General features: G+C 41.2%; 1 protein-coding gene across 1 annotated transcript; it reads right to left on the bottom strand.

Moving 5' to 3' along the window:
• Positions 1–1,773: 1,773 nt before the first annotated feature.
• On the bottom strand, positions 1,774–11,178 carry LOC125242788 (tripartite motif-containing protein 16-like). The gene is made up of 7 exons (XM_048152141.1): positions 10,503–11,178; positions 5,677–5,772; positions 5,357–5,590; positions 4,989–5,148; positions 4,507–4,554; positions 3,773–4,271; positions 1,774–1,855 (listed from the first exon to the last, which is right to left on the bottom strand). Exons 1-7 carry the CDS (start codon positions 11,073–11,075, stop codon positions 1,774–1,776), a joined length of 1,692 nt encoding a protein of 563 aa, XP_048008098.1. The 5' UTR covers positions 11,076–11,178.
• Between the last annotated feature and the right edge of the window lie 5,259 nt (positions 11,179–16,437).

Genomic DNA, 16,437 nt, shown 5'->3' with positions numbered 1-16,437 from the left:
GCTTGATAAATAAACTACAGCTCGTACAAAATGCAGCAGCTAGAGTTCTTACTAGAACTAGGAAGTATGACCATATTAGCCCAGTTCTGTCATCACTGCATTGGCTTCCTGTTAAACATCGTATAGATTTTAAAATCTTGCTAATTACTTACCAAGTCAAGTCACCTTTTTTTATATAGCGTTTTTTACAATGTAGATTGTATCAAAGCAGCTTTACAGTGATAACTGGTATATAATTTTGGCTGCACAGCAGCTCTTAAAAAGGCGATTCATGCTCGAAAACCCTCCAATGTGGCTGAATTACAACAATTCTGCAAAGACGAGTGGGCCAAAATTCCTCCACAGCGCTGTAACAGACTCATTGCAAGTTATCGCAAACGCTTGATTGCAGTTGTTGCTGCTAAGGGTGGCCCAACCAGTTATTAGATTCAGGAAAACCTTCATTTAAAAACTGCATGTTGTGTTTACTTGTGTTATCTTTGATTCATATTTAAATTTGTTTGATGATCTGAAACATGCACTTTTTCACACCACTTTACTTTAAAGTAAAACTTTTAATTTGACATTATTACAAACTGTACTTTATAAAGTATACTTTTGAAACAGTCATGAAAGTTTTGAACAAATAGCGGAGAAAAACACTTTTTATTTTTCTTTGATGACTACAACATGCATAAGCAATGCTTTTATCACTTGTTTCTGCTTCTTTTTTTCCTGTGTTTTGCTCTGGAGATTCTGTACTCTTTCAGAAGATGTGTGATAACGGCCCCTACCGTATAACACTTACAATACGGAAAGCAAGACAATTCTGTCAATGGCAGGAAAAGAATAGAATTATTACAAGTTGTGATCATAATGATTACAATACATAGAAGATTTGTCAGTTTTGTATGTTGATTCAGAGTTGGCGTCATCTGAAGTCCTTGCAGGGGTTGATATCCTCTCTTCACAGGAACATCTAAAATCTTCATAAAAGCGTGGATCCAAACTGGAGCTGGTGTATTTGGGATGGCATCCCAAGGTAAAACAGATTAGCAAATGAAAAATAATTAGTGTAGCTGATGTTAACATTTCAAGCAATAGTTCGTTATGTGCTTTTGATTTGATATAACTGGTTATAAGATTATGAGATGCATTATGTGAATGCTTGGATAAAGAGATGTGTCTTTAATTTAGACTTAAACTGGGAGAGGTTTGGTTATGCCATGGTTTCCCATGTACACTTAGCTAGAGTAACATTACATTAAACAGAGGTAAGGCTCACCCTATTTCGGTTGATCGATCAACATTTTGTTGTCCTAAATGGAAATTCCCTTTTTAGCCTTTACAGTCTCAGTGCACTTGAACTAATGCCAAGTGTTACTCGGAGCTCTAAAATCACAGTTGGTGTGCCCTATGCTACACTCAAAACTGGACTTTAGTCCGTTACTAATCTGACGCAGATTTGCGGTAACAATGGATACGTCGTAATCTACTGAAGTCAATAATTTCAGAGTAAGTCAGAATAAAATCAAATGTAACAATTTATTAGTCAGGTAAATGTATCATGCCAATTACATAATCAATTCAAAGATGATCAATACAAAACATCAAATGCTCAGAAACAGAGTAAGATGCATACCTGACATTAGAAAAATACACATTGCTGAGTGTCCTGGACAGTCAGCAATGTGAGCTCATCTGAATACAGAGTTGCCCCGAGCCTTTTGCAACATTTCCTTAAATACTCAGACCAAGACAAAACATCCCCCATTGTCGGGCATGAACTTTCAATCAGAATTTGCATTTACTAGGGTCACAGACCTCGGGGGTTCGCACCTTGCTGTGGAAGAGGAGGTGGTTTGGATGAAAGACCCTGGGAAAGAGGCACACACCCATGGTTGCAACCAAAGTATTTCTAAACTCTTGAAACCTTTAATACCTTTGGTTTGCTTCCATGTAGACGAGACCATTGTACCAGTTGCACCGAGACATTTCAAACGATACCAAACATGACTGTTAATTCACTTGCATTGACAGAACATCATAGTTTGTATCTTTTTAACCCTCTGGAGTCTGAGGCTGATTTGGGGCCTGGAGAAGTTTTGACATGCCCTGACATTTGTGCTTTTTTCAGTTGTTCATAAACATATTAATGACACAAGTGTCATTACACTGTATTCAGCACAAACTAGGCTACCATAATATGTGAGGAACATGTGTGTACATGTTTGTGTTTTTGAAGGAATAATGTTTATGCGTGGTTACTGAAAAAACAAAAAACTTAAGTCACTGATATAAGGCCAATAAAAGTATATTAAATCTGTGTTCACAAGACTTTTGGGCATTGAAGGTTGTAGACTAGAGTTTTTGCTTCAAAATTATGTAAAAATTATGCTGACTACTCTTTCATTTATAACAATATACTGATTTAGTTTTTGTAAGACACTTTTTGCCAAGAAACACGGTATGCGAGGAGGCGTGAATCACCATGAATAATGGCTCATTCTCACCTGAGAAGACAAAATAATTGCATAGTAATGACCTGAAAAGACTTGCATATTAATGAGGCATTTCAGTCAGGTAGGCTGTGAAAAAAACCTTCTGTGATGTCTCAACCTCATCATGGTATATGAAACATACAGAAAAATGTTATTACAATATAAAATAATGGTTTTATATTATACTTTAAAATATAATGTATTTCTGTGATGCAAAGAGTCTGAATATAGGCTTTTAGTTTAAAAGCATGCACATTTGGAGAAATATAGGATTCTCATATGTTTATGTCAATTTTCTATACAGAGGAGTTATTTTTTATTTAATATTCATTGTTATCTCTATGAGCGCTGGTGTTTGCAATTCATACTGCAGCTGGAGGGCGCTCTGTGCATTTTAGTCCACAAATTCACCTAAGAAGAAGACGATATTCCATGAATGGTGTTTACCAATTCATACTACAGCCGGAGGGCGCTAAAGAAACAAAAACTCACTTAAAACTTATCAATAGAAGAAAACAAACAGGAATTTACTGCATGTCTTCTAGAGCTCGCTAACCATGGCTTTTTCATCCAGATAAACAATTTTCAAGGCAATAAATACACGATTGAGATGATGAATGCATGTGTTGTCTCTGAATTTGCCTGTGAATAGCGCTGGCTCCGTGGGCGTGGCCGCATTAGTGGGTAATGAGCTGAATCACGGACTTCTGACATGGCTCTCTTTTCATACAGATTACATAAACACAGAATGTTTGTTTTCGATTTGACTTGCACGATTTAAAACCTGACATTTCAACGTTTTGTTAGACATAAGTATGAATTTTTTGTGATTATTATTCACTAAGTTACACTTCATTTTCTGAGAACTATCAGATTGGACTTCGTTCAGAGGGAGATGAGAGATCACGCATCATGTTAGTTTTCTTTATTTTACAAAAAGCACAACATTTTGTTTTTACTCTGAGTGTATACAAATAAAAGGAAATATTCTATAGTTTCAATTGATGTATTACTTATGTCTCTATGACAACAAATGACAGAGTATTTTAAGTCTGTTTTGCTGCAATGTGAAAAAAAACCTGCAAAACGCACCGGCGCGTTTTTAGACCTCAGAGTGTTAATGTAATGAAGAGAAAATAAGAGACTCTATAACATCTCACTGTCACTGATTCATCATCGGCTCAAAGCATTATGGGTAAAGTCTCTCTGTTCTGATTCATCAACACAGTTTCACTGATGATCCATAATAAATCCTAATCCCAGGATAGAGCGGTTGAGTGAATGTGGTCTGGACTGTGTGGATGAGGATCATTGTGTCTCCAGAGACGCTGTAGAAGGACAGAGTTCCTGCACTGTGATCCACATACACTCCTACTCTATAGCGATCCTCATCATCATCATCATCATCATCATCATCATTCACTTCTGTTCTCCTGATGATGGGCTTTACAGGGAGATCAGTCACTATCTTATTGTGCCAGAATGAGTAACTGGAGGATAAGCAGATCAAACTCCAGGACTGATCATTATATCCAAACTGACTCTCAATCCCTCCCTTCCTGCTGATGCTCTTATATGACACTGATATAAACACACATTCACTCCACTCAATCTCCCAGTAACAGCGTCGATCACACACACTCTCTCTACACAACACCTGAGGAAGATCAAATCTGTCTGGATGATCAGGATACGACTGTGGTGTGTTAGTGAGAGTAATCACTGTGTTCCTCTCAGACAGACGGAGGTGTTTATTCACTGTGTTCAGATCCAGAGTGATCCAATGGGAATCTGATGGAGATAAAACACATCACAATCAGGAATCATCAATCTGATCTTTTAATGTATCTGAACTCTTCATGGCTCAATGTTCAGTGTATCATCAGTGTGTCAGCTGACCAGATATCCTGAATCATCATTATCATGATCAATTATTAAACTCTTCTATCATGATCTCTTTCTCCTTCTCCAGGAAGAACATGAACACATTCAGTGAGTTTCTCTGCTTGTTTTCTCAGTGACTTACACTGTAGGAAGTCGTTCCTGGTCTTGGGATTCATGTTGGTGAATGTGACTGTGGAAATCAACAGACATGAACAGTGTGAAGAGAAATGACTAAATCAAATGCATTCATTTCTAATGTGATGTTGTACAATATGATGATGAAAGACTCATTTCTGAGAGCAGATGAATCTCCAGGGGCCTCATTTATAAAACACACGTCTCAGATTTGATGCTAAATTTCATGGATTTCATCCTGCATCATGTATAGAAACACTTGCTCTTGATGATGAGTGCCGTACTTCTGAACCATCAAGGGATATTTGTGGCCGTTCTGAAGGTGGATTTTGATGCACTTGTTCACATTACACGTGAATTTAAGATAAACTTTGAACAATGTAATTTAAGAATTGTGCACATGGACATTTATAAATCATAGGAACTGTTGTACGTTCACATTTAGGGTCTTTCTACACACGTCTGTATAATGGAGGCGCAGGACTTTACCTCTGTCAGAGATCTTCTTCAGCTCCTCTTTGCAGAAATCCTCCAGTTTGTCTCTCAGCTGACGGACAGATTCTCTCACGCCATCAAAAGAGGAGAGAGAGCTGAAGGGATCGTCATTTACGTCTGTAGATTCAGGAGGAGCTGAGAGAGACTGGAAACTCTACAGAAAACACAAATCAAAACTTCAGCCAATAACCTGCTCTATATCAGATCTGTTGTTGATCTTCAGTAACTCGTCTCAATCCAGCACTTTCACACAATCAGATACTTTCTGCTCTTATCCATTATTTAGTGATAAAAACTATTTGACATGAAATGTTTCTCTTGCTCAAGTCCACTATGATCCTGTTCTTCTAGATCTCTGTTACCTGCAGGAAATGGATGTGATCCTGTGTGTGTGAAAGCTGCTCCAGCTCAGCGTCTCTCCTCCTCAGATCATTGATCTCCTGCTCCAGTCGCTCCAGTCGTCCTTCAGCTCGACTCGCTGCAGTCTTTTCCTGATCTCTGATCCGCTGTGTGGCCTCAGAGCAGCTTCTCTCGATGGAGCGGATGAGCTCAGTGAAGATCCTCTCACTGTCCTCCACTGCTGTCTGTGCAGAGCGCTGTTAGGACACACATCACAATCACACAGCGGCTTCAGTGAGTCCTGACTGAGACATCTCAAACTTCTCTTCTTCTCCAGACTCACCTTATGAGACTCCACAGCCTCTCTCAGCTGCTGAAGATCTTTCTCTCTCTGCTGGATCCTCTGACGGATCTTCATCTGCTTCTCCTTCAGCCGTTTCTGGAGGACAAACCAATAACAGGAAATGACACGTAAAACTACTATCACTAAGTTACATCAATCCAGAATTGGTGGAGGGTTAAAGATCTAGCATGGTGAGTTTATTCTGTAGGTTCAAACCACAGATTCAGTTTCCTGAAATGAGATTATGAATGAATATAACACTTGAGCATACTTTTAAAAAGTGTACAAAGATGATATATTATTAAAATGCAATGTTTAATGTTTCAGATCAAACAAATTTAAATATGAATCAAAGATAACACAAGTAAAGACAACATGCAGTTTTTAAATTAAGGTTTTTATTATGAAGGGAAAACAAAATCCAAACCCACATGGCCCTGTGTGAAAAAGTGCTGTTAAAACATAACTTAACTGTGGTTTATCACACCTGAGTTCAGTTTCTCTAGCCACACCCAGGCCTGATTACTGCCACACCTGTTCACAATCAAGAAATCACTTAAATAGGACCTGCCTGACACAGTGAAGAAGAGCAAAAGATCCTCAAAAGCTACACATCATGTTGAGATCCAAAGAAATTCAGGAACAAATGAGAAAGAAAGTAATTGAGATCTATCAGTCTGGAAAAGGTTATAAAGCCATTTCTAAAGCTTTGAGACTCCAGCGAACCACAGTGAGAGTCATTATCCACAAATGACGAAAATATGGAACAGTGGTGAACCTTCCCAGGAGTGGCCGGCCGACCAAAATTAGCCCAAGAGCGCAGCGACGACTCATCCAAGAGGTCACAAAAGACCCCACAACAACATCCAAAGAACTGCAGGCCTCACTTGCCTCAGTTAAGGTCAGTGTTCATGACTCCACCATAAGAAAGAGACGGAGTTTCAAGACGAAAACCGCTGCTGAGCAAAAAGAACATTAAGGCTCATCTCAGTTTTGCCATCTTGATGATCCCCAAAACTTTTGGGAAAATACTCTGTGGACAGATGAGACAAAGTTGAACTTTTTGGAAGGTGTGTGTCCCATTACAGTTGGTGTAAAAGTAACACAGCATTTCAGAAAAAGAACATCATTCCAACAGTAAAATATGGTGGTGGTAGTGTGATGGTCTGGGGCTGTTTTGCTGCTTCAGGACCTGGAAGACTTGCTGTGATAAATGGAACCATGAATTCTGCTGTCTACCAAAAAATCCTGAAGGACAATGTCCGGCCATCTGTTTGTGACCTCAACCTGAAGTGAACTTGGGTTCTGAAGCAGGACAATGATCCAAAACACACCAGCAAGGCCTCCTCTGAATGGCTGAAGAAAAACAAAATGAAGACTTTGGAGTGGCCTAGTCAAAGTCCTGACCTCAATCCTATTGAGATGCTGTGGCATGACCTTAAAAAGGCGGTTCAAGCTTGAAAACCCTCCAATGTGGCTGAATTACAACAATTCTGCAAAGATGAGTGTCCAAAATTCCTCCGCAGCGCTGTAACAGACTCATTGCAAGTTATCGCAAATGCTTGGGGCAAGCACTTTTTCACACAGGGCCATGTGGGTTTGGATTTTGTTTTCCCTTCATACTAAAAACCTTCATTTAAAAACTGCATGTTGTGTTTACTTGTGTTATCTTTGATTCATATTTAAATTTGTTTGATGATCTGAAACATTAAAGTGTGACTGTCATGATCATTACTGGGAGTGCCCTTGTCTGCCTCTAGAGGGTACTCCAACCCGGACTGTGTCTCACCCCACTTGTGAACTTCATTACCCATAATGCACTTCCCAGACTCATTATCTCATGTCATTGCACCCAGCTGTTTTGTGTTTCCTCATCAGTGTCTGTCTATTTATACTCAGTTGTTTCTGCCTTTGTTTGTGGTTCGTTATAATTATAGTTACGTGCACTTCTGTTCCTCTGACTTTCTGTTATATGTGGACTGTTCCTTGGATTTTGACGCTTGCCTGTTTCTGGATTACGACTTTGGATTACCCTTTAATAAAATACGCTGCACTTGGATCCTAACATCTTGTTTCTGTGTGCACCCGTGACAGAACGAACAGCCATGCAAGGATCCAGCAGCGAGAGAGTCCGGTCACTGACCAACACACAGCAAAGTCGGAGCGATCCCCAGGATTTGGCGGTGCTTCGGCAGAGAGGTATGAAGATACGGCCATTTATCCAGAGGTTCTGGTCATGGGCGGAGAAGTTTAGCCTCCCTGGTGCGGTCCTCAAGGACACTTGTAACAACTGTTTGAATGACCCTCTACCGCAGTGGGAGATGGAGCTGGTGGGGAGGTTACATTTTTGGAACTTCGCCAATTACCTGTATCTGCGTAAGAATAAGCCGATTCGGAGACCTCCTGTACCCGCTCCAGCCCGTGAGGCCGCTCCAGCCAGTGAGTCCACTCCAGCCAATGAGTCCACTCCAGAGCCCGCTCCAACCAGTGAGTCCACTCCAGCCAGTGAGTCCACTCCAGAGCCCGCTCCAGACAGTGAGTCTGCTCCAGCCAGTGAGTCCGCTCCAGAGCCTGCTCCAACCAGTGAGTCCACTCCAGCCAGTGAGTCCACTCCAGAGCCCGCTCCAGACAGTGAGTCTGCTCCAGCCAGTGAGTCCGCTCCAGAGCCTGCTCCAACCAGTGAGTCCACTCCAGCCAGTGAGTCCACTCCAGAGCCCGCTCCAGACAGTGAGTCTGCTCCAGCCAGTGAGTCCGCTCCAGTCAGTGAATCCGCTCCAGAGCCTGCTCCTGCCAGTGAGTCCGCTCCAGCCAGTGAGTCCGCTTCAGAGCCCGCTCCAGCCAGTGAATCCGCTCCAGAGCCTGCTCCTGCCAGTGAGCCCGCTCCAGCCCTTGAATCCGCTCCAGAGCCTGCTCCTGCCAGTGAGCCCGCTCCAGCCCTTGAATCCGCGCCAGAGGCCACAGAGGAGGTGGGTACTGAGTCTCCTCTTCCCACACGTAAGAAGAGGAAGAGGAGGAGGAAGGCTTCCATCCCTCAAGACCTGGAGGCCTCCCCACAGCCCGCTCCAGCCAGTGAGTCTGCTCCAGCCAGTGAGTCCGCTCCAGCCAGTGAGTCCGCTCCAGCCAGTGAGTCCGCTCCAGAGCCTGCTCCAGCCAGTGAGTCCGCTCCAGCCAGTGAGTCCGCTCCAGAGCCTGCTCTCCTGGTCATTCCTGTCTTGGCCCAGAGGACTGTGCTCACTTTTTATGTTTCCTGCGTGCGTGGAGGATGAACTCGAGCTCTATGGACTTTGGAGCAGTCTGCCCGTTGTCGTCCCGGAGCAGCTCGAGCCCGCTGTCGTCCCAGAGCTGCCAGCTCTCCCTGATACGACCACGGAGGCCTTCACCGAGCTGCCCGCTCTCCCTGATACAGCCACAGAACACCCTTGGCCAGCCCTGCCGCCGCCGCCCAGGCCTCCAGCCCTGTCGCCACCGCCCAGGCCTCCAGCCCTGTCGCCACCACCCAGGCCGCCAGCCCTGTCGCCGCCGCCATCCAAGCCTTCTGTCCTGCCGCCGCCATCCAAGCCTTCTGTCCTGCCGCCGCCATCCAAGCCTTCTACCCTGCCGCCACTGCCCAGGCCGTTTGAACCATTGAAACCTGCCTGGTCAGTTCCTCCAGCGCCGCCCTGGCAATCAGCCAGGACTTCAGACCTGCCGGCGCCCGCCTGGTCAGTTCCTCCAGCACCGCCCTGGCAATCAGCCAGGACTTCAGACCTGCCGGCGCCCGCCTGGTCAGTTTTTCCAGCGCCGCCCTGGCATTCAGCCAGGTCCCCGACCTTCATGGGGCCCCCATGGTCTGTTCCTCCGGCTCCCCCCTGGAATTCAGTTGTGGACTCTGGACCTGGCCCACCATCTCTCCCCCTGATTCTCCTCCTGTCCAACTCCCTCCTGAGATTTTTGTGTTTTTGTTTTTTGTTTTTTTTTTGTCTGGTGGAGCATCTGGTAGCCGCTCCTTTGAGGGGGATAATGTCATGATCATTACTGGGAGTGCCCTTGTCTGCCTCTAGAGGGCACTCCAACCCGGACTGTGTCTCACCCCACTTGTGAACTTCATTACCCATAACGCACTTCCCGGACTCATTATCTCATGTCATTGCACCCAGCTGTTTTGTGTTTCCTCATCAGTGTCTGTCTATTTATACTCAGTTGTTTCTGCCTTTGTTTGTGGTTCGTTATAATTATTGTTACGTGCACTTCTGTTCCTCTGACTTTCTGTTATATGTGGACTGTTCCTTGGATTTTGACCCTTGCCTGTTTCTGGATTACGACTTTGGATTACCCTTTTATAAAATACGCTGCACTTGGATCCTAACATATTGTTTCTGTGTGCACCCGTGACAGTGACAAACATGCAAAAAAAGCACTTTTTCACACCACTGTACTTTAAAACTTTTAATTTGACATTATGACAGAGTGTACTTTATAAAGTGTACTTATGAAACAGTCATTAAAGTTTACTCTCTTTCAGTACACTTAATTTGCCTTCATTATCTCTAAGTATTTTATTAAAATACACTTTTAATTTGAAGTACACTACAAGTGCACATCAGTACACTTAAGCACACTTATTTTTTTAACCACTGGAGTTTAGATTACTTTAATGCTTTTTTTCTTGAAACATTTGTATCCATTGACTTTCAATGTATAGACTAAAATAGATGAGGCATTCTTCAAAATATCACCTTTTACATTCTGCAGAACAAAGCAAGTCAAACCGGTTTTGAACGGCATGACGGTGAGTAAGTAAAGACAGCACTTTCATTTCTATGTGAACAATCCCTCTCAGTTCATACCTGTTTCTCTGTCCTCTGTGCTGCAGTTGATACAGTGTTGTGGTTTTTATGTTCATACTCCTTACACCGCACACAGATGTATTGTTGATCAGTGATACAGTACATTTCTAGCTCTTTATCATGTTTATGGCAGATCATGTCCTGCAGTCGTCCAGTGGCATCGATCACTTTGTGTGGCTTACGAGAGTGATATTCCTCATGACGGTCAAAATGAGTTTGACAGAAAGACTCCTGACACACCAGACAGGACTTGACGGCTTTGTGTTTTCTTCCAGTACAGACGTCACACTGCACATCTCCAGCTCCAGCGTAAAAGTCAGCAGGAAGTGTAGTCTTCTTCAGTTTCTCCACCAGTTCAGCCAGAATGGTGTTTTTAGCTAAAGCAGGTCTTGGACTGAAGGTCTGTCTGCACTGAGGGCAGCTGTAGACTCTCTTCTGATCCTCCTGATCCCAGCAGCCTGTAATACAGCTCTTACAGTAACTGTGTCCACAGTGGATAGTCACTGGATCCTTCAGGAGATCCAGACACACTGAACACGTGAACTCATCCTGAGAAACTCTGGCTTCTGCCATTTTACTGCATGAGCGACACAAACACACAACAGCTCAACTACGCTTCAGTTTCTGTTTCCCTGAACTGACAAGTTGAAATGGTTTCCTGCTTCTGTGTTTGAGCGACGTGTGGAAAACAGGCGTGTCTGTAAAGCAGCTTCCTCATTCCACTTTCCTTCTGTGTTTATGTGCCTTTCAAGTGGAGTCGCATGAATGACTGAGTTTTATTTATGAATGAGAAACTCAGAATTCTGGACTCTCTTCTCTAGATTGAAAATTAGGCGAATATCTGGGCAGAAGTCATGTAGTGTAATTGACTTTAGACTACAGCATTGTCACTTTTTAGTTATTGTGGCTCAATCTTTATATGCTGCAGTCTTCTTTGCAGTGTTCTGATATCAGGGAGAGGAATCTAAAGAAGAAGAAGTCAAAATGTCAGCCAAAGAAACTTACTGCAGCAGATGAAAGACACATCATGCTATATATATATATATATATATATATATATATATATATATATATATATATATATATATATATATATATATATATATATATATATATATACACACAGTATGTATGTTTATGATGATCAGCTAGATATTAAATGGTGTAAACCTGTTCCAGGGGGAAATGAGACTGAACATCAAGCTGAGACTCTGAACTTTATTGCTAAATCGCAGGTGAGACTCTGACATATCGCTCTGTATCACATTTAACTCTGTATTGCTTCCCTGTGATTATCCCTGTAAATACATGACTCCACTTTGGATAAAAGCATCTGCTGAATGACAGTTGAATTAGGTTATATCCACTATCATAGCAATTGTTTTTGTATTATCTATAGTTTAAAAAAAAATATAAAAAAATATATAAAAGCATTACAATAACAAAAAGCCTAGAAAGACGCATCTAACAAAGCTTTATGTAGTAGACGCTAGTAACACGCAGGTTTATCATCTGTTAGCTCAAGACCACCTAGTGTGTTTAGTGTTTTATTTACATATATAAAGAAGCAAAACTGATAATTATCCACCACATTTTATTTCTGAATAAAATAAATAAATAAAAAGTGTATTTAAGTGCAACAGCAGTATAATGTCTGATAATGCATGAGTAAATCATTTTACGTGTTTTTAATTCTCAGTTGCTGGAATATCTTTCCTCATGTGGAATAACAGAATAACAAAGTATATTTGTATTGAACATTTGTATGAAAGTGAGTTAATAAAGATAGTTTTTGTTGGTTTTAAAATTTTTAAATGGTTCTTTAAGTTAAATTATATTGTGTTATATATGGTTTTGCTTCCAAATAGTGAATGTATTTTAACTCTTGATTGTGTCAATTAAAAATGATTACTTACAAATTAAATTGTAGCCTACACAGTGCAGTTAAATTATTACAATCAGTGATCCACAGTAATTACAATTACAACTCTATAACTTAAATTTATATAACATAGTATGGCATTAGACAGTACATAAATGAGTACAACAGTAAACAAATTCAATAATTAAACATTAATTGTGATATGTAGAGTGGGTAACATTGTTTTCTCTGTGATTTCTCTATATCTTTAATTGAAGGGGTGGATGGAGGGCCTGCAGAGTCCCAACACACCTGCCTGAACTCTTCTACTAACCATTGCATTAAACAATCCCTTGATGCCTTACTGAAGCTGAAGCAGTTCATCCTCCGTGAGGTCGACTGTGGAGGACTGGAGCTTCATCACTGTCAGAGTAACTCCAGAGGAGCAGGACAAAGAGAAATTAATTCTGGTTTAGGAACTGATACTGTAATAAAGTGATCTTCTCTACCTTTGTGATTTATTTTATGTTGTTACAATGATAATAGTTACAAATTAATCATGTTATAAATGAAAGTTTGTTGTTCAGAATGGGATTTTATAATTAAATCCAACATTACCCTTGACAAGTCATGCATTATTTGAAAGACCAAAGACTCAACTTTTGATGTTTGATAACTATTTGCTTATTTATCTGAAGTGACATAGCAACTGTAATTGTTTGATGTTATTATTATCATTAAAGTTTTTTTTTTAATCGGTAGAAGATTTTTGGTGTATGTTATGACCTGTATGATCGCTCATAATTAGATATAATCATCATTAGATGAGTATAATGCTCCTCATTAGAGCTTGTTACAGACTTAAGATATTTAGTATGTCATATTTATTTTTTGATTAAGATGACTTTTGTTTTATTGCACTGCACAGGTACACGGCTCTTGTGTGTGGGACAGTGGCATGCACAGGGGGCCGGGGGGGCTTGAGCTCATTTCCAACCCACAACATCCCCCTACCCTCCACCCCAGAACACAATTTCCCCCAAGGGAGAAACCCCCAACCCCTCCTACGGAACACGATTGCGCCCCTGACCTTGAGAATATTTCTATTTGATAAATGCTTTAATAAATGTAATATAATTTCAAATAAATGCTGTTCATTGAACTTTCTATTTTTCAACTGTTTTCAACATTGATAATAATCAGAAATGTTTCTTGACCATCAAATCATATTGTAATGATTTCTGAAGGATATGTAATGATTTCTGTTTGAATGTTTTTTATTTGAAAAGAAATTAACCAGGGGTCTGAGGAATTTTGGGGCCCTGGAGAAGTTTTGACATGCCCTGACATTTGTGCTTTTTTCAGTTGTTCATAAACATATTAATGGAAAAATTGTCATTACACTGTATTCAGTACAAACTAGGCTACAATAATATGTGAGGAACATGTATGTACATGTTTGTATTTTTGAAGGAATAATGTTTATGCGTGGTTATTGAAAAAACAAAAAACTTAAGTCACTGAAATCAAGCCAAAAATATATATTAAATCTGTGTTCACAAGACTTCTGGGTATTGGAGGTTGTAGACTAGAGTTTTTGCTTCAAAATGAGGTAAAAAATTATGCTGCCTGCTTGTTCATATAAAACAATAGAGAGATTTAAATTTTGTAAGACATCTTTGGTCAAGATGCCTCACAGTATGCGTGGAGGCGTGAATCATCATGAACAATGGGTGATTCTCACCTGAGAAGACAAAAGAATCGCATAAAGAGCTCTAATGTCCTGCATAAATAATGAGCTCTTTCAGTCAGGTAGGCTGTGAAAAAACCCTCTGTAATAATGTCTCAGCTCATCATAAACAGCAATACTGTGAAATATTATTACAATTTAAAATAATGGTATTCTATTATATTCTTTAAAATATAATGTATTTCTGTGATGCAAAGTGTCTGAACAATTATGTTACCTCTATGGCATTTCATATAGGCTTTTAGCTTAAAAGCATGCACATTTGGAGAAATATTGATGGATTCTCATATGTTTGTAAATTTTCTATACAGATGAGTAATATTTATTCAATATTTATTGTCATCACTATGAGTGCTGGATACTGTGTTTTCAATTCATACTTGCAGCCTAAGGGCGCTCTGTACACCTTTAGGCCACAAATTCATATAATGAAGAACAGGAACCAGGAACTAACGGCATGTATTCTAGAGATCGCAAACCATGGCTTTAACATCCAGATAAACGCTTTTCAAAACAATAAATACACGCTTGAGACGATGCATGCATGTATTGCCTCAGAATTAGCATCTGAATAGCGCTGGCTCCGTGGGCGTGGCCGCATTAGCGGATAATGAGCTGAATCACAGACTTCTGACATGGCTCTCTTTTCATACAGATTACATAAACACAGAAGGTTTGTTTTCGATTTGACTCCATTTCGATTTAAAACCTGACATTTCAACGTTTTTTTAGACAGAAGTCTCATTTTTTTGTGATTAGTATTCACTAAGTTATAGTTCATTTTCTGAGAACTATCAGATCGGACTTCGTTCAGAGGGAGACGAGAGATCACGCATCATGTTAGTTTTCTTTATTTTACAAAAAGCACAACATTTTGTTTTTACTATGAGTGTACACAAATAAAAAGATATTCCACAGATTAAATTGGTGTGTAGCTCTTAATTGTATGTGCAACATTGACGGAGTATTTTGAGTCTCTTTCACACTGGTTAGAAAAAAAACGCGGTGGTCACGCCGGCATGACCTCCGACCCGAGGGAGTTAAAGAGTGTCAATGCAGGCAGATCAAAGCACTATTGAATAAATGTCAAGAAGCAAAATGCAAGTGTTTGTGTGCCTCCAGGAATGTGGTTGGGAAACACTGAACTAGATCATCCATTGTGAAGGGCTCATCAACACGACAGTCAGTGGAACAACTCCTCAACAAACCGTCCATACCGGCGTGATGAATACAATCCTCAACTGGATGGAACTGATACAAATACTTTGAATGTTGTGATCTTATCAGACTTATGATAGCAACCTGAATCATAACAAAGCACTGTTCGCCAGAGGAGAACTGGCCCCCCGACTAAGCCTGGTTTCTCCCAAGGTTTTTTTTTCTCCTTCTTAACACCTATTTGCCCCCAGCTACCTGATGTCACCTGTTGGAGTTTGGGTTCCTTGCTGCTGTCGCTTTGGCTTGCTTAGTTGGGGACACTTGACATTTGATATTCAACAGTGCTTTGATCTGCGTCCATTGACACCATTTTTTTTAAGAGCAGCTGTGCAGCCAAAATTATATAGCAGTCATCACTGTAAAGCTGCTTTGACACAATCTGCATTGTAAAAAACACTTTATAAATAAAGATGACTTGACTTGACTTAAGATGGCTGCCATTCCTGAACCTAGTCAAGTCACAGTTGATCCTCCTGAGCCTGAGTCGAGAAGATGGCTACTATTCCTGAGCCCCCAGAGATTGCAGCGCTGGCCATTATGGCCACAGCCATCTGGTGTGTGTGGGCACACATCGGTTCCAGCCCATGAACCCACTCCAGTCCTTAAATCCGCTCCAGCCCATGAATCTGCTCCAGAGCCCTGTCATGTCTTCAATGATCTTCCAGAACCACGTCACATCTCTGCTGATCTTTGAACTCTGATGAGTTTCATCCCGTTATGACCATCAAGCCTGTGTCTACGGACAGGATGGCCGCTCCGCCAGTGTCTACCGACAAGATGGCACTTCTGCCAGTGTCTACAGACAAGATGGAGTCGGGGCGCGTGAACGTCCGCCAGGGCCACTGTCCAGTGCCGGGCTGCGGTAAGGAGATGACCCATTTGGACCGCCACATCCAGTCCCACACCAAGCTCTCCGAGCCAAGCATTTTTTCTTTACCTCCACGCCAAACCCCTGCAAAAACCTGAACAATTACTTCCAGGAGGCGTGGAGGGAAATGAAGCTGCCCGGCTGTCCGACTTTCACGGACTTGAGGACCTCGATCACCAGTCACGTAAGCATTCCTTTCTCGAGTACCTTTTTTGTCTCAGCATGGCAGTACCTGTCC

The sequence above is a fragment of the Megalobrama amblycephala genome, linkage group LG1, assembly GCF_018812025.1.
Source record: "Megalobrama amblycephala isolate DHTTF-2021 linkage group LG1, ASM1881202v1, whole genome shotgun sequence".
In the NCBI taxonomy this organism is placed as follows: Eukaryota; Metazoa; Chordata; class Actinopteri; order Cypriniformes; family Xenocyprididae; genus Megalobrama; species Megalobrama amblycephala.
This window is presented reverse-complemented; position numbering and strand designations above follow the sequence as displayed.

Bases quoted from the DNA above. Each gene is read 5' to 3' on its own strand.
- LOC125242788 (XM_048152141.1), bottom strand. From the start codon at position 11,075: ATGGCAGAAGCCAGAGTTTCTCAGGATGAGTTCACGTGTTCAGTGTGT. The intron at 5,149-5,356 runs GTAACAGAGATC...TGTTTTCTGTAG, and splicing joins ATCACATCCATTTCCTGCAG to AGTTTCCAGTCTCTCTCAGC. The intron at 4,555-4,988 runs GTAAAGTCCTGC...TGATTTCCACAG, and splicing joins GAAGAAGATCTCTGACAGAG to TCACATTCACCAACATGAAT.